This window comes from Chelonoidis abingdonii, chromosome 15 (genome assembly GCF_003597395.2).
Source record: "Chelonoidis abingdonii isolate Lonesome George chromosome 15, CheloAbing_2.0, whole genome shotgun sequence".
In the NCBI taxonomy this organism is placed as follows: Eukaryota; Metazoa; Chordata; order Testudines; family Testudinidae; genus Chelonoidis; species Chelonoidis abingdonii.
The window spans coordinates 16378783-16404099 of NC_133783.1; the positions used below are offsets into that span (position 1 = coordinate 16378783).

General features: G+C 40.1%; 2 protein-coding genes across 6 annotated transcripts in view; one reads left to right on the forward strand and one right to left on the reverse strand.

The window, feature by feature from the left end:
* Nucleotides 1-22619, forward strand: part of PHYHIPL (phytanoyl-CoA 2-hydroxylase interacting protein like) — a 97105-nt gene extending 74486 nt beyond the window's left edge. The window contains exons 2-5 of one of the 2 annotated variants that reach the window (XM_032796812.2): nucleotides 7522-7718; nucleotides 13667-13841; nucleotides 14948-15065; nucleotides 19849-22616. In XM_032796812.2, coding sequence (XP_032652703.1) covers nucleotides 7554-7718; nucleotides 13667-13841; nucleotides 14948-15065; nucleotides 19849-20383 — 993 coding nt within the window. In that variant the 5' untranslated portion in view covers nucleotides 7522-7553 and the 3' untranslated portion in view covers nucleotides 20384-22616. Of the gene's footprint in view, nucleotides 1-7521; nucleotides 7719-13666; nucleotides 13842-14947; nucleotides 15066-19848 lie in introns of both variants that reach the window. The other variant, XM_032796802.2, reaches the window with a different exon arrangement.
* Nucleotides 20895-25317, reverse strand: part of FAM13C (family with sequence similarity 13 member C) — a 247065-nt gene continuing 242642 nt past the window's right edge. For all 4 annotated transcript variants that reach the window (XM_075072582.1, XM_075072581.1, XM_075072580.1 and 1 more), the window contains 2 exons: nucleotides 24288-24389; nucleotides 20895-22793 (listed from right to left, as the gene is read on the reverse strand). In XM_075072582.1, the coding sequence (XP_074928683.1) occupies nucleotides 22670-22793; nucleotides 24288-24389 (226 nt within the window). In that variant the 3' untranslated portion in view covers nucleotides 20895-22669. The remainder of the gene's footprint in view (nucleotides 22794-24287; nucleotides 24390-25317) is intronic.

The following is a 25317-nucleotide window of genomic DNA, read 5'->3' on the forward strand; positions in this document are numbered from 1 at the left end:
GTTTGTTACTTTTTGATAGGTGCTCATTATTTCATTGTATTCAGTCATTTCCAGGTACTGTTTTCCATGAATTTGTTTGACTGATGGATAATTCTTCATGTTTACACAGTGCATCAGACAGCATAGTTACTGCTGTGAGAGGTGGCTGATATCACACAAGCTAAGCTATTTGTATTAGGTATGGAGTTACGGGAGTGAAAGCATGATTTGATTCCTAATAAAAATCACATCAGCTCTGTAGCGAGTCTGAATGCTTAGTAGTCTCACTGCAGTGTGTGTGGTGCGTAGCCTTCCAGCATGAGCCCTTATTTTTAATGTGTTGTCCACATGATGAATTATATGCAAAATAGAGGTGGGGAAATAGTATCATATATATGCAAATTATATAGGGACTTACTTAACTATCACATGACTAGCAAGCATCTTTCCATTGTTAATGCCTCATTTTAGATGCTTAATTTGACTGTTGATGTAATATCAGAGCCCAAAAGCAATTATTATTTTTATTTTTCCAGTTTTATAAAAATTTCTTTGTCCATTTTAAAAAATGTATTAGACGTGAATGCCTTCAGGGTCTCCTTGTGGATAACTTAAAAAGCCTTTGTATGTTAAATGAAAAATCAGTAGACAAGTTCTCCACGTTGTGGACTTCGGTCTTTTGAGTATTAACGGAAAACTGAAGGGTGCTTATATTATTAAAATCAGAAAATGTAGTTATTGTGTATGTACAATCACCATTTTTCAGCAAGAGATTCCAATAGAATTTTTCTGTTTCATTCTTCCACCACGTCAGACCTAATGGTTCAGCTGCTTGTTTTCCAGGTAGTGAGACCAATTCAAAAGCAATTCCAGGCATCTTTCAAGTATTTTCAGCTTAGTTTTATCAGTTCCCAAGTTCTATCATTTGTCTCCAACAGTGGCAAGTGAAAGCCATGAATAGTCAACAGAAACATCAGTGCTATTTTCTTTCTTTCACTCATAGCTAATTTCTGAATTGGGGATATAATGAAAACACTAAGTTAAGTATATATTTTATATAATTTGTATCTACTCAATTGCTGGCATTTTGGTTTAGCTGCAGTAGTGACAATCACAATTGCTTTAAAATTGATTAGACAATTTAAGTTGAAATTTAGCTCTGGGTATGGCAGAGAGAGATAAGCTTGTGAATAGGAGCATAAAGCATTAATCTTGTGGTTCTTCAACTGATGTCAGTGAAGCTGGCATTTTGTGTTTATTTTGTGGTTTTGAGCATAAGATTTTAGTCCTTCAAAGTGTGAACAGTACACAAATAAGTAGCTTCCTTGGCTTCTCATGAAAGGATCAAGAATCTCTTGGACTGTTTACTTATTAAATAACTAAACTCAGACTTTGTGAAAACAGAGGTGTTGGTGAAATGTCTGGTCTCTAGTTCCAGGGTAAGACTCTAGTTCCAGGGGAACACTGGAGATTGGGTTCATTTGGTTATTAGTCTTTTCTTCTGAATTTTCAGCCAGAGTACATGTGACAAAAGTATTGTTCTCTTGTTCCCCTGTTGCTGTTCCCAGTGTTGGAGCATCAGGAAAATGCAAAATAAAAGGGGTGGCTTTAAACAGAAGCTGCCCTATTTTAATTTTCAATTTACGGTTCTCCATTCCTGCATTATGTAGGTTATTTTCATTTTTGCCTCTAAATGATGTTTCAGCAAGGAAAGAACAAGTCATCCATAAAGAACTGACAGAGGGGCAAATATGAAAACAGCTGGCTACCAAACCATAATGGTAAATTCTTTTTAATTGGGATTTTGGACTACTTCAGAGCAAGTATCTACTGGTTCGGTTGCAACTTCTGTTTGCCCTAGGGTTTATTTCCTTTTGTTAACCTATCCTTTGAGTGATTCACTACTAGATTTCAGCATGAATGGATGGGCATATATCAGTAACATCGTGAGATGAGAATAAAGGGGTAAATTAGATGCTGGATAGAAAAATCTCTCGAGTAAGTGACAATGGGAAGCTTTAAATGGAAATTTACAAGTGTGATTGGTCAATTGTAGAACCGCTGATATTCCCCTTTAGTCCCACTAAGCTTTTGCATACCCCTCATACTACCTCTCAAGAGGGCTAAATTTCATCAAACATGTAAAAGCAATTTGGGTGACGATATTGAAAACAGAACTTCCAAGTTCCCAAAAGTGAGATCTGTTCCTCTCAGAGACTCTTCTGCAGTTTAAATAGTTGAAGCCCCATTGCTTGAGTGATTTAAAACTGGATTGAACAACATTAGAGAATATATTGTAAGAAGCAATCCTTCACTAAGCGGCAGGAAAATAGACAAACTAACCTAAAAGGTCTTTTCCATTTCACTTTCATCTGCACTGAACCGTATGTCAGTCTTATAAAAGTGAAATAATTGTTCTGGGTGCAAAGACCCAAACTAAGGACTATGTCCAGTTAACTAATCTGGTATAATATATACAGTTTATAGATAAGTAAAAGTAAAAATATTTTGGGGGCAGGCGTGGATATTGTAAAAGAAACATTGAAATCATTCTCACAGTGCACAGCTACAATAAAATGGGAAAACTACCACCTTGTACTAGCACAGTTTTCGAATACAAATTGGAAATGTATATTGAATGTATTCTGTTTAACCATTGCCCTCTAGTGGATGGGATCAGAACTTGCTCGACTGTGTGTCATGCTCATATTGCTAATTGCAGAGGCCTTCATCTTGTAGTCTGATCTTTGTGGATGTAAGGATCCATCTGAACAGATTTAGCTGCAGGATTTGGAGTCTGAGTTAGTACTTGAGATCAAATGGCGGGGGCTGGTACTTTTTGAAAAAGAGGATCTGAGTCTATTCCCACTGTTGCAATGTTGTTCTGATTGGCCATGGTGTAAAGCACCATGACAGCCGTGAAGTTCATAGGTGGTAATAGATTTGTGAACTACAAAATACTTTTAGATTTCAACTGCAATGCTGCATATGTGGTATTGGCCACTGTACCAAAGCAAAAATATGACTGCTGTGAAGGAAGTATAGACTGTCAAACATGATACCAATTCTTGATAATCTAACATGAGGGAAAAGTTTAGTTGACCTTCTTTTGTTTGGTAAAGGGGAGACTTGAAATTGTCTTAATAAAAACTATAAAAATTAATGGAGATGGATTGACAGTTGATTGAGATAAATCATTCGTACTTGTGATGACTTAGATAGCTAAGGATCTTAATGTAAATATTAGAAAATGACGGGTCAATATGCAGGGCCAGCTCCAGGGGTTTTGCCACCCCAAGCAGCCAAAAAAAAAAAAAAAAAGCCACGATCGCGATCTGCGGCAATTCATCCGGAGGTCCTTCGCTCCGACTGGGAGTGAGGGACCCTCCGCCGAATCGCCGCCGAATACCTGAAAGTGCCGCCCTGCTCTGGAGTTGCCGCCCCAAGCACCTGCTTGATAAGCTGATGCCTGGAGCCGGCCCTGTCAATATGGATTCAAAGCGAGCCATTGCATTCAATAAACAAAATATGAAAAATAGGGAAGAAAATAGACAGGATTAGCTCATATAACTTCAAGAGACACCTTAGGTTTGCTTCTGGAGAAAAAGTGAATTGAAGGATTTAATTTTTGAAAAAAGAAGGAAGGTGCCATTCAAATCAGCCAGATCTGATTGATGCCTTGATAGCCTTTTCCTGTTACTAAAGTGATTTACATAATTAAGGGTGTTTATTCTGGAAGGCTGGTCTTAATGAAGAGTGTGAGTCAATAGTGAAACATGAAATATTACCATGTTCATAAACTGTGCCTCTTCATTTTTTTCTGACATAGATAATAACATATAAAATATACATTTGCAATTCAGATGGGGGCAATGCAATGCCATAGAGGAAAGACCAGATCTCCAGAGACGTCATGAGCAAAAGAGTGGGGTGAAATAAGTATATGATACAGTAGAACGTCATGGCTTAGAATATTTTTTTTCAGCCTCTAACAAGGCCGTATTGTTTGCAGGAGATGTGTTAATTGTGTTTACAACTGCATGGTTGTTAATTTAGGTATATTAAACTCAATATTGAGTTAAGAAAAGAAATAGCAGTTTGCACTACACAAATGTTGACACTGGGAGTAGAATGTTTGCAACTTCAGTAGAAAAGGTATTTTTAGAAAAAAAATATTATTTTTGGAAAGCAACCTTTTTTCTTGTAACTGACTTTTGAACCTCAGAGGTAGGGTGACCAGATGTCCCAATAAAATTGGGACTGTCCTGATTTTGTGGAGTACGGTCGGGACGCCATTTGTCCCGATATTTTGTTTCCTGATCTTCGGCGGCAATTCGGCGGAGAGTCCTTCAGTCGTGGACGGTCTTCGGCAGTATTTCAGCAGCGGGTGCTTCTGTCTTTGGTGGCCCGGTTTATTACCTGCCACTGAAATACCACCAAAGACCGTCGGTGACTGAAGGGCTTTCCGCTGGATTGACGCCGAACTCCCGGACAGGTGAGTGTAGTTTAAAAAAACAAAACAAAAACGCCCCCCATTGTGGCGGTCCCGATATTTTCCCCTTAACATCTGGTCACCCTACTCAGAGGAGGGAAAAGAATCTTTTTAACCCATGCTGTTCTTTTTTGGAAACACCTTTTTCTACAGTCACATCAGTCTAAAAACAATGACTAGACTTGGAATTATAAAGGTTCAGCTTTCACATTCAATGCTGCACCGGTACAGATTGTCAAGGATTCTGCTATCTTTATTTATCAGAGAAAAACAGCTAACAAAGCAGAGGTTAAGTATCAGAGGGGTAGCCCTGTTAGTTTGGATCTGTAAAAAGCGACAGAGTCTTGTGGCACCTTATTGACTAACAGATGTATTGGAGCATAAGCTTTCATGGGTGAATACAAAGTGTCTTCCCCTCTGATACAGGACTCTTTGTTGCTTAAAGTAGAGGTTGTCATATTCCATCTTAGATTCCTAAATTCTGCTCATATCACATTTGTATTTTTAATTCCTAATGAACAGCGTATCATTTTACTAATGTGAACAATCAGGCCCAAATTTTCAAAAGCCTGTCATCAGGTTTTATCTGGGACCAACAGTAAATACATACTGATGCATAAGCACAAATATAGAATTTGCACACATAAAACAACCTCTGCTTTACTGCATAAACATGGTGTACGTGTAACCCACTTTACTGCATAAACATGGTGTACGTGTAACCCACACACCTTCTGGATGTGGTGTTGTGTCCCATCTAGTGGCACTGAGACCACTTAAAGAGACAGAGTTAATTGAGTAGGCTCTACGGCAGAGGTTGGCAACCTTTCAGAAGTGGTGTGCCGAGTCTTCATTTATTCACTCCGATTCAAGGTTTCGCGTGCCAGTAATACATTTTAACATTTTTAGGTCTCTTTCTATAAGTTTATAATATATAACTGAACTATCGTTGTATGTAAAGTAAATAAGATTTTTAAAATGTTTAAGAAGCTTCGTTTAAAATTAAATTAAAATGCAGCCCCCCCCCGGAGCAGTGGCCAGGACCCAGGCAGTGTGAGTGCCACTGAAAATCAGCTTGCGTGCCGCCTTCGGTACGCATGCCATAGGTTGTCTACCCCTGCTCTACAGCCTTAGCTCATGTAGTAGAGACTCATGCGTTCAGCGCCAGAGGTCCTAGGTTTGATCCTGGCAACCAGGGTCTGTTGGTGTTACAAGCAGGGGCTCGTTTGGGATTTCAACTGGGAAAACTCTAAAGCTTGGGATGAGCTTCCTCAGCTAGGGGAAGTATGTAACCCACACACCTTCTGGGTGTGGTGTTGTGTTGTCCCATCTAATGGTACTGAGACCACTTAGAGAGAGTTAAATGAGGCTGATTAACAGCCAGTTGGCTTTTAGGTCATATGGTAGAGGCTCATGCTTTAAGCTTCAGAGGTCCTAGGTTCAATCCCACCCGCTAGCAACTGGGGTCTGTAGGTGTTACATATGCTTGTGTAAATTTAGATCCTGGTGGCCAAAGTCATGTATGCTGTCTAGATGGAAGGGCATCTGGGTCAAATTTCAGTGGTGGCATTATCAGGCAACTGGAGCGATGCTCCAGCAGCAGTCGTATTGATACAGTTTGGGACCACAGCTTAAAATGGTCAGGCCATGCCCCTCCGCACCATCTCCCAAGTGCTGGATCCTATGGAACTTACAGCAAGTGCAAAAACCTTGGTGGGAGATGGGGAGGGCTTTTGCCTTCTCACCAGCCTCCTCTAATTGGTACCACTGCCTCTAACCCCAGTGTAGTTGTCAGTGGTAATTCTCCCACACTCCTTTTTTTTCCTCATCTCTCTATCTTCCTACCCATCTTTATCTACTTGTTTCTTATCTTCTCTCTTTTCCGTCACATCATACTATCCATCTATCTTCACTGCTTTTTAGCTCCCTGTGCTGTGTCCTTTCCTCTGTTTTCATCTTGTTCTTTTCTGTTGCTGATTTGCATCCCTCTACACTCATATGCAGTGTGAGTCTGGCAAAGATCACCTCATCCCTTAACACTTGCTGGAGGCGCCACTGCAAGGAAGCACTCACTAGGGAAATACCTAATTTAGTTCAAGTGTTGCTTGTGGGGTCAGTGGACAATTAGCACGCTCTCTCTCTCTCTCTCTCATGTGCATTTGTAGAAGTTAGAAGAAGCTTCCTGATGAAACTGCAGTGAAGTTCAGGTGTACAAACATTGGAGATGGAACCAAGGGACAAACTGAGACTATCACAATGTCAATATTTGATGCTCATTGCAAATACGACAGTATCAGATTTTATATTTTCATGCCTCTTGTAAATGTTGAAAGCATTGTTTTATACTTGATGTTTGAGAATCACTGCTAGGACCAATTCCATTTCTAATTATATTTCTTACATTTGACCAGGGGTTCTCAGACTGAGGGTCAGGACCCCTCAGGGAGTCAGAAGGTTATTATATGGGGGCGTTGTGAGGTGTCAGCCTCCACCCCAAACTCCGCTTTGCCTCCAGCATTTATAGTGGTGTTAAATATATAAAAAAGTGTTTTTAATTTATAATTTAATTTATAAGGGGGGTGGGCGTGTTGCACTCAGAGGCTTGCTACATAAAAAGGGGTTACCAGTACAAAAGTTTGAGAACCACTGCATTTGACCGTCAATAACTGCACTATGAAATTAAGTCATTTCTGGTCCTGTTAACTTTTCACTGTTAGTCACCAAATACTTCATATATCTCTGTGGAACCATATATGTAGAGGCACAACATCTTTGTTGTCCAATTTACTATGATCCAGATTGTGGAACTCCTTACTCATGTTGATGAGCATTTACTTATGTGAGTATTTCCACTGACTTCAAGGCAATGGCTCATGTGAGCAGGTGCTCCCCCCCGAGTATGACTTACAGAATTGGGCCTTAATGTTGCTCCTAAGCTGTGTGTATGTATTTTTGTAAAGGAATGGTTGGAAGGGATCAATGCTGAAAGTTGAAACAGTCATACTCTAGTGCATATATGTCTAATGCAGTCAATGTTTATTTTTACACAGGGAATAAATCACAAGATAGTGGGATTGCAGAGATGGAGGAACTTCCAGTCCCCCACAACATCAAAATAAGTAACATCACATGTGATTCTTTCAAGATTTCATGGGACATGGATTCTAAATCCAAGGACCGTATTACTCACTATTTTATTGATCTAAACAAGAAAGAGAACAAGAATTCCAACAAATTTAAACACAAGGTAATTTTTTTTAAAATAGCAAACAATGGACATGCACGATCTTAGAATAAATAAATGTGAATGTTGTGACACTCCTTCTGACTGCCCTGGAAAGCCAGATGCCGAATTCACTAGAAAGTTGGGATTTTTAATATAGCTGATTTAAAAAATTTGCAACAGAATATTTGTGGGAAAACTTTTTTAAAAGAAATTGAAATATTTTGATCATGTTAGAATATTCTGTGTAATTTGTATTATATTATAAATTCAAGTTGAAAAGTCAAATCAATAAAAAACATTTCAGTTTTATAGAAATTAAATGTTTTGAGTCAAAATAATTTTTTGAAAATTTCATTTTGCAGGAATATTGAAATTCTTTATTTTTATTCTACTTGAGACCTAAAACAAATTTTGAACCAGCAGAATTTCCTGCAAAACAGCAGTTCTGGTTCCCCTACAGCTCTTATTTTTTGTTACACAGTTTGTGCGTTGTGCGCCTTTGTGTATCCATGATGCCCTCACAACAGCAATACGTGTCTTCCTGACACAAGACTCAGTAATGGGAATTAACTTGTAGGAGGGTTTCCATCAGTCCTTCTCCACCTCTTAATGCTTGTTAAGAATGTCTTAGCACACTTACTAATACATTTCAGCAGCTATGATCCAAATATTTGCTCTCCATCTTTTCCATTAGTTCTCTGTATGGTGGTACATTGAATTTGTTTGCACTCATGATCCTGTATACCTCTACTAGAGCAAAACTTCATTGCCTTCGCAGTGTTTTAAAATGCTATTAGAAATGTAGCGGGATGGACTGAGATGGAAGTCAAGGGAGGACAACCTTATCAAAGGCACAATCACCTGCTGGTTTAAAATATGTCGGCAGGATCCATAAAAGATGAGTGGTATCAGAGCACAAATACCCAATGGGACAAGATCAGATCATGATATCTTTACTGTTACTAACACTTGTACCAGTTAGGGCTTATAAACTAATCAGGAAATGTTTCTGGTAACCTTTTTACCACCAAAGTATTTTTTACCGTGACCACAGTTATCTTTATAAATCTCTCCTCCCTGATTTTTCCTGTCCTATTCCTTTGCTTTTATGAGGATGGTTGGAAGTAATGTTTTGTGTGTGTTGTGTACCTAAAAATCATCATCGTAATTTTAAACAGTGAGTTTTAAGACATGATCTAGTCCCAGTCTTCAGCTTGTGTAAATTGGCATAGCTTCATAGACTTCAATGCACCTATGCCAATTTGCACCACTGGATAATATGGCCCATTTATGGTTGTGTCACCAAATAAATTAGAACAGAATTTCTTGTTGTTTATCTTGCTTTTGCATTGGTAGCCTTTGAAGTTAAATTCCCATTTTATGCTGAAAGGCTAAACATACTTTTTTTCTAATAAAATGCTTTATCAGGTGGATTCTTGATTCTGGGTATCTCTTAATTCATATTTTTTCCTCTAAATACAAATTAATATAAATGTGTTGATGTAAAAGCTATGACTGTCCAGAAAGGATCAGTAGCAAATTAGTGTACCTGTTACTTCAACATTTAAATCAGTTTATAAACTGTTTATAGATACAAGTAATGTAATAAGGATAGGCCATTCTTTTTTTTTCTTTTCTCAGCAATTGCCTGGCTCCTCACTGAGGTAAACTACTTGGTCAAAAGGAAATGGATACCTGTGCTTTTGTAAAACTTCATGGGGTGGTGGTGTCAATTAAAATGATGGTTAAATAGGATCTGTTTAGTCTTATTGCATGTAACTTGAAACATGTTGATACTAATTTGGTTAGTGAATAGGTAAAAGCTGGATTATTTCTGTTCAGATGGATTGAAATAAGTACGGTAGATGGGTTTTAGGGGAGAACTCCAAGGACCATTATTTTAATAGCTTAATAATAGTACATGTCAAAGGATATTGTGTTTCATTTAATCTGTCTTTAGTGCTAAGAACAGTTTTTTAAGCCACCTGCCATATCTACAAATAAGTTTGTTTCAGAAAAGTCTTTAAGTACGCTGCTAAATAGGAATAGATTACTCAGTGTGTTTAATATATTGACACATACAAAGCCTCCCATATATTTTTAGTTGTAATAGTTTATACTTATAGCCCCTTTTCATCAGAGTATCTCAAAGCATTTAACCCAAGTGAGTAACTTATTATCCCCATTTTACAGGTGAAGCAGCTCAGGCACAAAGAGGTTGACTGAACCCTAGTCTACATTTAAAATTTAGAGTGATCTAGCTAACATTCACATCCCTGAGTGCCATAATTAAGGCGACCTAGCCCCTGGTGTAGGTGGGGCTAGGCTGACCGAAGAATTCTTCTGTCAGCGTAGCTGTTGCTGTGTTGCTGCAGTTCCTGTAGAGTGGGCATACCCAAAGTGACTTGCTCAGAGTAAAGCAGTGAGTAGCAGGGCTAGGAACACAACTCAGTTCTCTTGACTTTATCTGCTCTCTCCACTGATCTATCCTGCCTTTCATCATGAGGCAGAAAGTCTTGACTTCCAGAAAGCCATAACAACATATGCAAGTAATAGTTTATATTTTGAATAAAGTTTTGTTCTTGTTGTGTAGATGATCATATAGCCCCTGTGTGACAGACTCTACTCACCACAACGGTGCCTCCTGCTGGCTGTCACAGGGATTAGCTCTGCCAGCTGGTGCACCCTCTCCAGGTGGTGCCTCTCCCATTGTCTTCTCCACCTGCAGACCCGCCTCAGTCCAAGTCATCTCTCGCACACATCTGCGCTCCGCGCCCCCCACCCCCCAAGCCCCTTTCAGAATATGGCCCTGTGAACATGGGCGAAGGACTCAGGAGGAGCAGCAATTTTCCCTTCAAAGCGCCACTTCTCTCTGTCGGGCTGTGCGGCCGCCTGGTGCTCCTCCTGAGTCCTCGAGCCACGCTCCTGCCACCTGCACTGCGCACCTGCTCTCCTGCGGGGAGGGGCACTAGTACTGAGCTACCTGAGTGCCCGGCCCTGGGGCCCCCTTTACTGGGGGGGCCCCGTGCCACGGCAACCTGTGTTCACTTGTAAATCTGCCCAGTGGGAGCCAGCCACACCACCAGCACAGTGAGCTGAGGCTGCGGGGGAAGGGGGACAGCAAGGGAGAGGCCAGGGCCGTAATTTTCCCACCTCTGCTCTAGAAAAATTGTAGTGGTACTATTTTACATTTTAGCGGTATGAAGACGTAGAGCCTTCAGTGGCAAGCCCAAGAAGGCAGAATTAATGGGGGCAATAACCACCTCTATGATATGTGCACAGAAACTAGAGCCAAGATTAAGACAATTTTTGTACGTCCCCAGGAAATATGATAAGGAGGCTAAATAATGATTGCATCGCTAGCAGGTTGCTGAGTCCATTAGCTCTGCTGAGTGCAGTCTGGCTGGAGTCCTATAACATCTATTTAAGATGCAGTTTTGTGTAAGGTCTAGTGCTGGGGACGGGAATGTCATTTCTTAAACCCTTTCCTTGTTTTTCTTTTTCATCCTTGTTTTTCCTGCTTCCCTCTTGTGTGTGTGTCACTTAGTTAAGGGGGAAAATCCCATTAGTGTACATTGTAGTTTTCTCAAAACACATTTCAGTCTGCACACTAAAAAAAAACCCAAATATTAAAATAGGAAAATGCACAAATAAGGTTACCAAACAACCTTAACTCTTCACTGTCCCATCCTGCTCATCTGTTGCTGTCGGCTGAGTAGTGACATTATGATTAGGGATCTGTGGAGGCCTTTACAACCTGTGACCAGGGACATCTTATGTCTTTATTTGCAGAGTTTGCTCACAGAGTCAAGGACTCTGAAATATGTGACTGGTTTTGTATGTCAATGGCTGTGATTCCTTACCCATGCTGCATCGCTGGCCTGGATTCTGCATAATGTTGTCTCTTTATTAAAGAAGACGGTCTCCCTATTTACAGTAGCAAGATGCCCATGCTAAATCTCACAGTCTGACACTAACTTTCAATTGAAACTTCCCACATTAGAGGGTGGGGGGAATCAGCCCCAATATCATAGAAGTAACTGGAATGGGAGCTTTCTCAGGCATCAGTTTAAGAGACTGGGCAATTGAGTCTTTGACAAAAAGCGTTTTTCCCCTCAACAAGTTGTTAATAAAGAGTTTTTAAATGAAATCTCTTCTCTTGGCTAATCAGTTTTCACTGTCTTGTTGTGTCACATTCCTGCTAGTTTTTCGATTTCCAAATAGTCCTCTTACACAAACAGGGAAGACAAAACATGTTATTTCTAATATAAAAACAAACAGAAAAGAAACCGTTTTTCTTAATTAAAAAAAATTGTTTCAGACGATGTTTATGGATCATGCAAAATCTTGAGGGTTTTTTTTTTTTAATTTCTAGCTAGCTGGCAGTTGTGCTTGGATGAAGCTAGGTTATTTTAAAATGTCCACTGTTCATATGACAGCAGCCACTTTAAGATGCTGTGGGTCCCATCTGCCATCCATCCCATGTGCAGGGAATTTCTTCCACATTCCATCCCATTTCACCTCCAACTCCCGCATCACTCCAGTACAGGGACTCCATCACCACTGCCTCTTGCTTTGATTCCCTCCTGCCGTAACCTCAGTGTAAACCAATCCTCAATTTCCCGGATCCCTTTTCACCATTTGACCTTGATACAATGAATCCCTCATTCACAGCCATCCCCGGTGAAAGCAACCACTCCGCCCATTTCCTCAGTTTCTCAAATGCAGATTCTCAAATGCAGATTCTCTCCCCCTGGGCTCTGATCCCACAATGACAGTCAGCCTTTGTAGCTTTTAATCAGTGAATACTGACCATCTCTATTTGCTATTCTGATGGATGAAAAAATTGTGGCTATTTCACAGCTCTTTTTTTTTATTTGGTGCTCTGGTAATACAACTAATACTAATTCTAAAATTACCTGCCTGTTCCCAAGAATGCTGCTATAGCTAATACCATCCAGCTTGCTTACACACAAATGAGGAATAGAAGATTACAATTAAGTTAATCAATATTGCCTATTTGATTATTATTGCACAGCTTGTTCCCAAGATCAAGGCTGTTACCATCTTCTACAAGATTTTGAAGGATGCAGAAATCAGCCATGTTTCCTGCACAGTACTGGCAAGGAAACCTTGTATACCATCTACTCCCTTGTGGCGACATCTAAGCTGCAGTCCTTGATGTTGTGGAGTTCAAGCATTGCAGCATTTTGTGAGCTTTGCTAGCTGCAAAAGAGAGCCTCCATCTTTGTTATCAGCACAATGTAGTTTGAAGCGCTGCCACAGCAAAACAACAGCAGGGGAAAAGTAGAAACCAGAAGACTACAGTGATAGACACAAAGCTTACAGCCCACATTCGCGTAAAGGCATGCATTTGCCTTTCCCGTGTGCTATTTTTAAACAGGCTTGTTGTGATGCATTTAACACATGCAGCAGTGGGTTTGAAACATTTAAGCATCACTGTCTTTATCTTGTGCTGAGCTGTGTGAAAGGCTGGTCTTCCCTCATGCTGGTGTAAATCAGGCAGTATGCCAGTGAAGTTACATTTAGTTAAAAGCTGTGAGAGGAGACTTTTTAAGCTTATGTTTTAACAACCTTACCATTTCCTTAGTAGGATAGTGTATCATGATCAAATTATGGTCTTCATCCCATGGGCTTGCATTTTTAAGTACAAATTGATGTCCTTGATCTATAGTGTATATTCTATGCTGCATGTAATATTAGTCTATATTCACATAGACCCAATATTAAAAGACTGCCCTTCGCTAAAGGCTAAATCTCACGCCCCCTCCTAGTGTGTGTGTCATCCTATTAACTTCACTATGGTACTTGTGTGAGAAAAGTTAGCAGTATTTGGGCCTAAGGAGTTTAAAATAAGGTTATTGAACTTCATCCCCCCCACTTAATTTATACAACTTTCTGAATATAGTTTTGCTCAATTAACTGATCATACTTTTTTGTCCCATTAGGATGTACCCACTAAACTGGTTGCAAAAGCTGTTCCTCTCCCTATGACTGTTCGTGGACACTGGTTCTTGAGCCCAAGAACGGAATATACAGTAGCAGTGCAGACAGCATCAAAGCAAGTTGATGGGGATTACGTTGTTTCTGAGTGGAGTGAAATCATAGAGTTTTGTACAGGAGGTAAGATTGCTGGGAAAAGATACAGTACATAGGGAGAGAAAGAAAACAAACATGCTATATGAAAAGGATTAGTTTCTGTCTGTATCAGCTATTGCGACACAGAATAATTGTCAGTAGTCAGTACCGGTCACATCTGGAAATGGAAGAGTTGGTTTAGGCAGCTTATTTTCTATTAAAAAATGTATAAACAAACTGTGGCTGCTCCTTTGTTGGTGCCTTGTTGGGAGGGAGCCACAGAGACACCGGCATGCCCCATCCTCACACACTGTCCTCCTGGTGTACCCGCATACAAATCAGTTGGTGCACAGACCATGAGCAGTTGTCCAAACATTGCACTTGGTGGCACTCTGGGTGCTTGGTGAACCAAACTGAAGCAGGGCCATCCTTGCATCAGTCTTTAGCCTCAAGCAACTGTGAAGCTTCCTGAAAGTGGTCCAAGTGCTTCTGTTCAGCATGCTGCACCCAGCACCCCACGACCCCTAGGCAGGCTGCCTGTGGAAAGCCTCAGTGCACCGCCATCTCCACCCCACCCTGTCCTGTGCTCCAGAGAGCATACATTTGGCTCCTAATTTACTTACACACAGCTTCATTGGGATGAAATTCACCCCAGTACACAGCGCCTGCCTGTACGAAAGCCCTGTACTACTCATTAAGAGTTTTAGTGAGTCTTTGTATGTGCTAACTGCACTGGAGTGAGTTTAACCCTGTATTAGTTGGGTTGTATCAAAGCCCTAGTACTTCATCTGTGGTGGTATGTTGTGCTACGAGGTTGTAGGCACGTGGCAATTAGGGAGCAGTTTCTAATGGAAAATAACATTAGTAGGAGATAATGCTGACAACTCCTTGTGAAAACTACCACGTATCACAGTCATAAGCAGTCATGTGGTCTGGTGGATGGGGATTTTGTGCCTGGCTCTTCCACTGACTGTCACTTTGGGGCAGATTTTTTGAAGCTCTAATGCCTAAGTCCCAAAAATCTGGCCCTTTGCTGCTCTTTGCCTTCCCACCCTTTGTCTGTTTTGTACAAGGCATCAAAATAAGTTTAGACTGTGATTTAGGAGATGATGATGTTTCTTTCTTACTAGCAGATATTCTTCTCTTCACAGATTATTCAAAAGTTCATCTAACACAGCTTTTGGAAAAAGCTGAAGTGATTGCAGGACGTATGCTTAAGCTTTCTGTTTTTTATCGGAATCAGCACAAAGAATATTTTGATTATATCAGGTAAGAAAAACACATGCAAAATTGTCCACATTAAGAGAGTAATTCCAGCTAAGTATTAAAACTCTATGCAACATAAAAATGTGTATTAAGTAAAGCCACAATTTTACAACAGACAGTCTGTGCACTACATTTCCAGTTCAAGAAGAGAAGTGACTTATTAATGTAAGTTTGTACAGTTCAGCACTGAATCTGAATAGGAAATAAGTTTTTGGAGTAGAAACTGTGTTTTCACAGCACCTGCTGTAATGGAGTTTCAGTCCTGAGTAAGCCTCTAGGCACCATCATAGTCTAACAACTAGGTAATAATGATGATGATTGATGTACTAAAAATTCAGAATATTTCTAAAGATAAGGGATGTACAATTTTGTGCATACATTTGCCTGCAAGTACTTGATGTATACATGTGTCTCATGTGTCTGCATGTGCACATTGTACTCGAGCATATGCCACCTGAATAGTGTCATTTAAAGTCAGATCCACAGAGAAACGTAGGTGTTGAAATGTCTACTGGATCGGTCCTCACAAGCACAATAGCTAGGAATGCCTAGTCTGCAGGGGTTTAGGCACCTGATTCCCTAGATTAAGTTGGCTGTTCACATGTTCAGTGGCAGAAACCCAAGTGCCTAGGGCTTGTTAATGGTGGAAACTCCAGCACGTAGGGATTTTAGGTGCCTCCAGCATTACGTGGCAGCTAAGCAGAGGATTTGAGGATCACAGTGGTGCCTAAGAGTTGGATGTAGATGTCTACAGTGGCAGTCAGGCACCTAAATCTTTTTGTGGCTCTATCCCTTACTGACTTTTGAATGCCTTGTTGTGCATCCTTAGTGGTCTCTTAACGTGGGTTTTTTGTTTATTTGTTTATTTTGCGTATTAGTGCTGAAGTTGTAATATTCTTTTGCACAGGCAGCAAAGCTAGACAGTTATCCAATCAAAATATAGATGTCATCACCCACAACACTAGAGGTTAGAGCTCAGGATATTGATTGAACAGTGTCTTAGGAAAAGACACCATGCAATGGCAAGAGTAGTATTCTAGGAGAAAACTGGTTTGGAGGTACATTGCTTAGCGGATGACAATGCAGTAGAACCCTGTTTTTGTACTGCCTTTCAGAGTGGTAGAATCTCTGATTACTTGCCTTAAAGAAATTTAAACATACTTATTTCTTATACTTTAGCATACGTTAAAGATTTTGGGCCTGTTTCAACACTGCATTACCTCAGTTTTACTCAAATGTAACTCAATTTGAGTGAAGTAACACTTGCAGAAAACTGGAGCAGCTAAGTGCTGGATCAGGCCTTTGAGTTCTGTAATAAGAGCATATCATCCTTTTGGAATGCCCAGGTTTACCTGATCCTCATACCTACTGGGTGGGGTCACATGGGTGAATCTTTCATAGTTCACAGTATGTGCACATTTGAGTTCACAGAGCTTTGAAAACTCTGAAGGTAGCCAGATACACCCCCCCACCCCACCCCTACCCCCACACTGAGGCCAGCTACCATTACCTGGATCCCCTGCAGAGTCCCATTGCCCCTGAACCCCCCAGTGAGCCCCTGTGCATCCAGATCTCTCTCTGAGCTGCCCACACCCAGATTGCCCCACACCTGGATCCTGCTGGGCTGAGCCTGCCTACCCACACCAGGTGCGCCTGGCACAGAAGGGCAGGCCCAGCCCTTGCACTATGCCAGGGTCAGGTGCAGCCTCACTGCTGAGTCCCTGTACTGGGGGAGGTGGGGGCTTCAGGGTGCTCTCCCACCTCAGTGCAGCCAATGGCCTGTGGTCCCCACTGCCATGCTGGAACCACATTCATTTATTGACAAATTACATTTCGGAATTTTGGTGCATAATTTTTAATTTTTTTGGTGCATAATTCCCTCAGGAATACATGAAGATATTCAGAAACAGGCAAATTCAGGGTCTTTTACAGTTGGCAAAGAATTTCTGGCTCAAAAGGTACGATGTGCTCTAGACTAAGCTGTTGGTGACCATCAGCATCATGTGTAACCCTTCAACTAGCATTTCCTGCCTCAGTGTTGTTTTGCCTTATGATTCAGAAGACCTCTAATGGGCTCCAGGGGCTTCTAAGTAGTAAACAGTAGTGCACAAAGTAGTGTATTTAGGGCTAGAGTGGGAGTGTTCCACTGGGGGTCTCAAGAGATTGTACAGCACACAGCAAGACCTTGGTCTGTTTACTAGGTAAACCTTGATCCTGCGACATCATTACGGTTTCTTTTTTCAATGTGGCATATAATTAACATACACTTTAATCATGACTGCTTCCTTTAAATAGACAGCATGCAAAGTGTCAACTCCCTAATGAATACTAACCTATAATTAGCCTAATTGGCCACTGGATGTCAGTATCTTGTCACGGAAATACAGCTTCAAGCACATTTTTCAGGTTGCAGAGAAGGTGGCCTTTTTTTTTTTTTTTTTTTAATTTGTTTGTTTAATTCATAACAACTTAATCTTCTTTTAAGACCCTATCTTCCCAGAGCATTGCTTCTGCAAATATAAAGATGGTGGTCTTGAGAGCATCAGAAAGCTTCTGAAGTTTACCTCACAGCTATATGAAAAATTTTAGTCAGAAGAAGGTGTCTGATTAGAAATGGCAATAATTCTCAGGTGCAAGCACTATAGGTGATAAAGCCACTGTTCCATGTGCCACTTGAAACCATCTTTGACAGACAGTATATTTACCAATATCATGGTTAACAACTGTCTTACAAAGTAACTGTGTAAGAAACACTAGCATAGCTCCCATTCACTTCAGTAGGAGCAAGGACTAAACCTGCTTTCCATGAGCATATAAAAAATGAAACAACCTTGCATTCCAGTTAGGAATTTCCAGTTAAGGGTTTACCTTGGACTGTCACAAAAATAAAAATCCACCCCACTTCATCCCCAAAACTATCCAAAACAGTGAGCAACCACTAGGCATCATCTGTTTGCTTGTAAAGGTTAAACTACCCATCAGGCTAACAAATTTCACCTGTGCCAGTTACAGATAAAGCCAATGCTGGGTTTGCCTGATGTTTAAATTGGTTACAGGAGCACAGCTACCATTGAACTCAAAGGGAGTTTTGTACATGCAGTATTGGGCAATAGCTGCTAGTTATGCCACCGGCAGGTGGGCTCTAGTTTAAGGTAGTGCACATCCAGATGCATTTTCCTGGTTGAAAACAAATTTTTCTAACAAAGGCTGGTTTATTGAAATCAAAATGACTAGGGTAGAGAAGGGGGAAATCTGCTATACAGGGAGACTTTCTGTCCTTTACATGCTGCATCAAGGCACTACATCAAGTCAGTCGGCCATTTTGTTTGTCCTTATACTGAGTGTGTGTGACTGAAAAGCGCTCACGTGATATTTATAGCATTGGGCATTAGAGCTTCTCTTGCTACCACCAACCCGAGAAACAGCTCACGTAGTTCAGCATGTAGTGCCCCACCTTCCCAGATAATGGCCTGAATTGAGCATGGTGTTCTTAACAAAAGCAGTTTTCATTGGTGAATTAATGTTAGAAAGCATTCTGAAAAGTGTTTTTAAGACTTGTCAATTTGCATGAAGAAATGATGGTGGTTTAGCACACCAGGTAGGTGGCAAGAGTTCTGTGAAATGTAAAGGAGTAGGTGGCTATGAGACCTGGAAGTGTCTTATCATTGAGACTTAATAGTCTACAACCAAGGCAGAAAACAAAAGGAAATCAGTCATAGCTTTGACAAGAGAAGTGACCTAAGCCAAGTGGTGATAGTAAAATAATTTTTCTAGATAGGAGGGTGCTGAAGATTCATTGCACTTTGAAAGTATTTAGGCAAACAGAAAGTGAGCTATACCCTGGACATGTTTGTATATGTATACATACATACACAGAGTCGGTGCACTTCACTAACAGTTGAACTGCAATGCAAGGGATTGGATTTGTGTATTTCTGGGTTTAGGATAATTACAGCTGGAAATAACCAAATTATATCTCATCTTGGGTCCAGTCCTGCTTCCACTCAAGTCGATGGCAGCCAAATTGGATCATGTATTAACAATGTGGAGAAACAGCTTCTTTAGAAGAAAATGAAAGGGAGTCTTAGTGGGGCCAAAACTGATTAATTCTCCTCACATTTATTAGACAGAGATTATCATCTTCACTACTCCTAACTTCCAGAGCTGCACGGGCAGGACTCCACAGTGGTTGTATGGGTTAAGTACTCCTGTAATTAAAAATCTGTGAAGACTTATTTAAATAAAACAGAGAGAGACTTTTTGTGTTTGAGTCTGCTTAAGTTACTCCTGATCTTATAAGTAGGAACCAAGTAAGCCGCAGGTTTTGGGGGGGCACGTGGGCAATTCCCTGCCATAGTGTCACTGGGGGGGGAGAAGGACCTAGCCATCATGTGAATGTGTGTGTACAACATCCACTGAAAATATTAAAAAAAAAATATTGCAATATGATTGGGTTCATTTGTAACTTTCAATGTAGACTTAAAATCCCACTAGTATTACAGTTGCTGGGGAAAAATATGGTGGGTGGGTTTTCTGTTACTGTTTTTGCCTCTTTTTCCATACAACTTACCTCCAGAAGCAGAGACAAGATGGAAAAGCAGTTCCTTCTCACCCTGAGCCCTGGTCATGTCTTCATTTATTTGTCTTTGAGAGTGAGGTGGTGTTTACCTTATTTTTCAAATGACTGGTTTCTCTTTGTATCCTTTGTGACACGATGGTAGTCCTATAAGTAATCAAAGTTGTACTCTTCACTGCAAAATAAACAATAATAGTCATTCATTTTTAGAGACCAACATGGAAATGCAATGCAGCCTTCTGTCAAGGATAACAGTGGTAGCCATGGCTCTCCAATCAGTGGGAAGTTGGAAGGCATCTTCTTTAGCTGCAACACTGAGTTTAACACAGGGAAGCCACCACAAGATTCACCTTATGGAAGATACAGGTTTGAGATTTCAGCTGAAAAACTTTTCAATCCAAATACTAACTTGTACTTTGGGGACTTCTACTGCATGTACACAGCTTATCACTATGTCATTCTTGTTATTGCCCCTGTTGGCTCACCTGGAGATGAATTCTGTAAGCAACGCCTTCCTCAGCTAAATTCAAAGGATAATAAATTTCTGACCTGCGCTGAAGAAGATGGCATCATGGTTTATCACCATGCCCAGGATGTTATTTTAGAAGTAATTTACACTGATCCTGTGGATCTTTCCCTTGGCACAGTTGCAGAAATTACTGGTCATCAGGTAATGAGCTCGTCTACTGCAAATGCAAAAAAAGATCCCAGTTGCAAGACCTGCAACATCAGTGTTGGACGTTAATCCGTACCCCATTACTTAGGAGGCTTTGAACCTCTGTTGTCCATTTCCATCGTCAGATGTTCTCTTCAGAAGCATGCACATGCCGCTGTCACCAAAAGCAAACACCAGTTTTTCAAATTCATTAATAGCATTTTTAGTATAACTTCCCTCCTTCCTTCTAATAGTTTATAGCATCAGGGGAACAGAAGTCCTGGATTTTCTTTCTGACAACATTTACATCTAGATTCTGCAATTTTTGTTTGTTTGTTTGTTTGTTCCTGGCCAAACATAACAAAAACCTATATAAAATGCTTTAGCAAAATACAAATAATGGCTTATAATGGTGTTTAAATATGCATTTATTTTAATCTACTGAACAAACACTGGGATAACTCCAAACAGCATGAAAGGTTGTAATTGCAGCATGATTTAAATCTCGAAGCCTAGAAATGTCAGCACTTCCAACTTGTTGTTTGACAGTGTTATTTATATTAGCTAACTGGAAACAAAAATTGTGTTTAAACATAATAAATATAATAGAAAAATATTTTATTTGTACTGTTGTATAAAATATTATACAATCATATAGAATATATAGAGTACATTTTAATAGCAGTTGTATACATGTGTCATGAAACCATTTTCTCTTATCAAAGATGTAGTTTGTAAACCTCAAATAGTTGTGTATCTGTTCCTGTTGCTCTTAGATTACTTTAATTAAAACAGATTTAGAAAGGAGATCATTCTGATTCATAAAAGTTATAAATTGTCAAGTCAATACAGTGAAACAGCAAACCTCATAGAAATAAAAAAAAAAAAAAATCCACATTGTGTAGTGGTCACACTTTTTCCTCCAAACCATTTGAAAATGTATACTACTTAAAATCATGCTGAAACATTACATAAAATATAAATACAAACATGATTGGTATAGAATAGACTTCAGAAAATGAACGTTTCCATAAGATAGTAAAACAGGTGGCTTATATGCAGTTAATACAAAATGTTAATTTAAACAAAACACTAAATATGATGCAACGCATTTCCTTTTTAAGCTCTTCCTTCATGTTTGGGTTAGACATTTCCCCATTACACCCGCCTTTGATTTGTAATGAAAAATACAAAATGCCGACTATCCTTCTGTGAAATATTGCACTTTACATAGAAATGATCTATCACAAGAGTGAGGAAAATCCCTTTACCTTACAAAGTGGGGTGTGCCGAAGGATGCATAATTCCAACAGAAAAATATTTTTGTAGGCTTACTTTTAGGAAACAAGAAGGCCAGAGTTCCTCATCTCACAACCATGACGTTCAGTTATATACTGCATACATTTATCTATCCAAAATATTTTGTCAGAATGCAATAAACTATTCTCCTCATTATTTTAATATAGATATCTAACACAGGAAATACTTTAACATTTTACAAAGTGCATGCTTCCAAACAAGCTTTGGTAGTCCGAAAAGCAAAATTTTATAGCATCAGGCAAAATAAAGTGCTATGTTTAATACAGAACTAAATATCAGCATGTATGATCAATTTATTTTACTGAATTTTTTTCAGGGAACTGCCAACCATATTTAACAGGCCAGCACCTAGTGCCCTTTACATGGTCTTATACTACCCTTTGGCAAACCTGAAACAGGCATTCCTTGCCTACCCACTGAGTCCCTGTTGCTTTGCCAAATAGAAGTTTTCTCATTTGCAAAAAACATGATTGCATTTGGCAATTATTTTACCACGTTCTTTTTCTCCAGCAGCCTCAATTTACTCAGTTCCAAGAATTCAGGGCTAAATTTTGTCCATGTATATGCACCACTCTTTGAAGCCAATGGGAATTGCACCTATGTATCTAAGGGTAGAATTTGGTCTACAGGTTTTTTGTTAACATATGATGTAAGTAGTTTTGCCTACAGAAATAGTGGATTGCACTGCTTTTGAGTGAGACAGAGTGGTGGATTTCTGATTATTTTTAGAATCTGGAGGGCATTCCCTAATGGATACATTTTAAAGTAAAGCGGATTAGACTAAGGGCCAAAACTACTTTGCAGTGTCCCTTTAACTTCTAAGATTATCATAGTGCACTTCAAGGCTTTTCCAAAAGGAAAAAATACAGTTCACTCACTCTCATTTACATACTCTTACACACATTGCCATCCTCTCCTTCTCTCAGTTAATAAGATTATTAAAGTGCATCAGATGCTCAGTGTGTCTAATAACTGTGCAGAAAGACCCAGACCTGTAAAATTCTTTTCGTTTGTTTGTTGTTTGCTAGCAAACTCTAGCTGTGTATTTCATTGACTTCAAATTGTTTTAGAGACATCGTGCTTACTGATGAGAACCTCTAAGAGCCTGAGTTTGGCTTTTGTATGCTTATATTCAGAGTACTCTTCAGCCATGGGTATGCGATCTTCCTTTTGTGGACTCCTGAAACAGTCAAACAGAGCTCTGTCATTTTATGACACAGAAGAAAAATGGGTTTTAAAATTAGTTCCACCGTGTTTTTTTTGTATTTGTTTCTAATTGTAGATGCCCATAGACGTATAAAAAGAGCATACTATCGTAAAGTAGGATTATAGGAATGGCAATTAAAATACTGAATTCTGAGGTTTAGATTATACAAGGCAATCACATTTCTTGTCAGCTGTGTAAGTAATAATTACTTCACTCCAAAATATGCAGATATGTTGTTGTATAGTATTATGGAAAATATAACTACTATAGTACCACACTTAACGGTTTTCTTTTTGAACCATGTATAGACCAGCTCCAATGCCCAGGGAAATCCATGGAAAAGCTCCCATTGATCCAGAGGGCATTGGACTGAGCCCATAGAGTCTGAGACCATACAAGTTCTTTCTGCAGATTTTCATCACAATAAGAAATCATCCTGACCTACCTGAGATCACTCAAGGAGTTAAAGTTGTTTTCATTCAGGACATGTCATGAATTCAATAGCATTTAAGCAAATTGAGCAATTTAAATATTATACCCTCACACATTGGTCCTCGTAAGAGCAATATTGTGATGTGAAAGTGTGAGGGGGCCACATTTTTGAAAAATTAGAATGAAAGCTCACCTTGTTTTAGGTATAACATGGAATTTACCAATAAACCCCCAACACCCTCCTCCCCAAAAACACCAAAACAGAAAAAAAACCCTCATCAATAGGGTCTGCGTTAAAACCAACAACAAAATGGCTCCTCTCTGCTCACAGGGACTAATCCAAAGCCCATTGAACTCAGTGGAAAGACTATTGATGTCAATGAGCTTTCAATCAGGCCTGCACTACCTACACTTGTGGCCATGCCTAGCCAATTTAAGAAAGGGACAGAGCTGCCTGCCACCAACATACCAGTCATGGTAAAATGTCTCCAGGTAAGTGACATTTCAGGTTTACATTTATAAAAAAAAAAAAACAAAAAAAAAACCCCACTACCTATTCGCATATACATTCTGTAAATCAAGAGATCCTAATAGTGCATGTGTGGCAGACAGAGCTGCTGCTGGACTATTCCAACCCCTGCCTAGGGGTTACATTGCTCCTTCTGTCAATAAGCCTAGGGAAGGAAATTTCTGAACTGATCCTCTGGCAGAGTTCCCTATGGAGCTGCACAGGATAGGTTATGGGGGCTACCCTAAACCTGGAAGAATTCCAAGGATCTGCACAGATCCTGAAGGAATTATCCAAGCAAAAAATCATCTGCATAGAGACCTGATGCCTCCACGGTGCTCCCAGCTGTCCCCTTCCAATCCTGAACTGTAGCTCCCCTTGGGACTCTCAAAGCACAAAAGATAACACAACCCCACCCACTCCCCCCAGCCCAGTTACTATAGGTAAATCCCTGCCCTGCTGCTTAAGAATATGTTCTTTAATGGAAACATAAAAATCTACTTAAAATACATGAGGTTTTGCTTTACCTTCCTGTTTGTTTAAAGAACTGTTCCTCAAATTCTCTCAGAGCTTTGCGAAGCCTTTTCTTGTCAGCTCTTGTTTCTCTGAGATGTTCAAGTAGCACAGGCCTACAAAGGAGGTAGAGGAAGTTGAAGCCTATTAGGGCTGGATGTGGCCCTGCAATATGCGCACAGTGACAGGTGTGTCTATTCATCTCAGTGCAGAATTAGACCTGTTAAATTCAAGGAATCCTAAAATTTTCTTCCAAGTCTGAGTATAATGGACTTATGACAGCAAAGTGTAAATCTGCAGCATTTCCTTACTTCTGGTGTCATTCACACTCCTCTAATAAAGGGAATGCAGAGAATCTATGGAAGGAAGCAATAAAACACTCTGACCCTAATCCTGTGGGCACCCTTAGTTCTATGTGGAAGTCATGGTGCTCCGCCTCTCACAGGAAGCACATGGCACCTTACAGTTTCAGGCCCATAAGTAACAACAGGGATACACATTCACAGCATAAGACCTGATCCTGCAAACACTTACTTACCATTAAATACAGTGCTGTTTATTGTGCGTCAGTGGAACTGCACATTGTAGTATGAACTAGGGCAGCATTTGCAGGATAAGGTCCTTAGGCAGAAGATAAAACACTTTCAGAGTATGTCCTAAAAGATATTGTTTCATAATAATGTGATGCACTGAGAAATCTCAGCAGCACTTCTGCATGCTTCATCATGTACACAGTGTGAGCTCCACAGAATAAGATATATTCTTCTTCGAGTGCTTGCTCATATCCATTCCAGTTAGGTGTGTGCGCGCCGCGTGCACGTTCGTCGGAAGATTTTTTACCCTAGCAACACTTGGTGGGTCGGCAGGGCGCCCCCTGGAGTGGCGCCGGATATATACCCCTGCTGACCCAGCCGCCCTTCAGTTCCTTCTTACCGCCCGTGTCGGTCGTTGGAACAGTGGAGCGCAGCTTAGCTGACCTCCGCTTCCCTAGCTACTCGTAGTTCTTGTGTATATAGTTATAATCCTTTTATATATATATATATA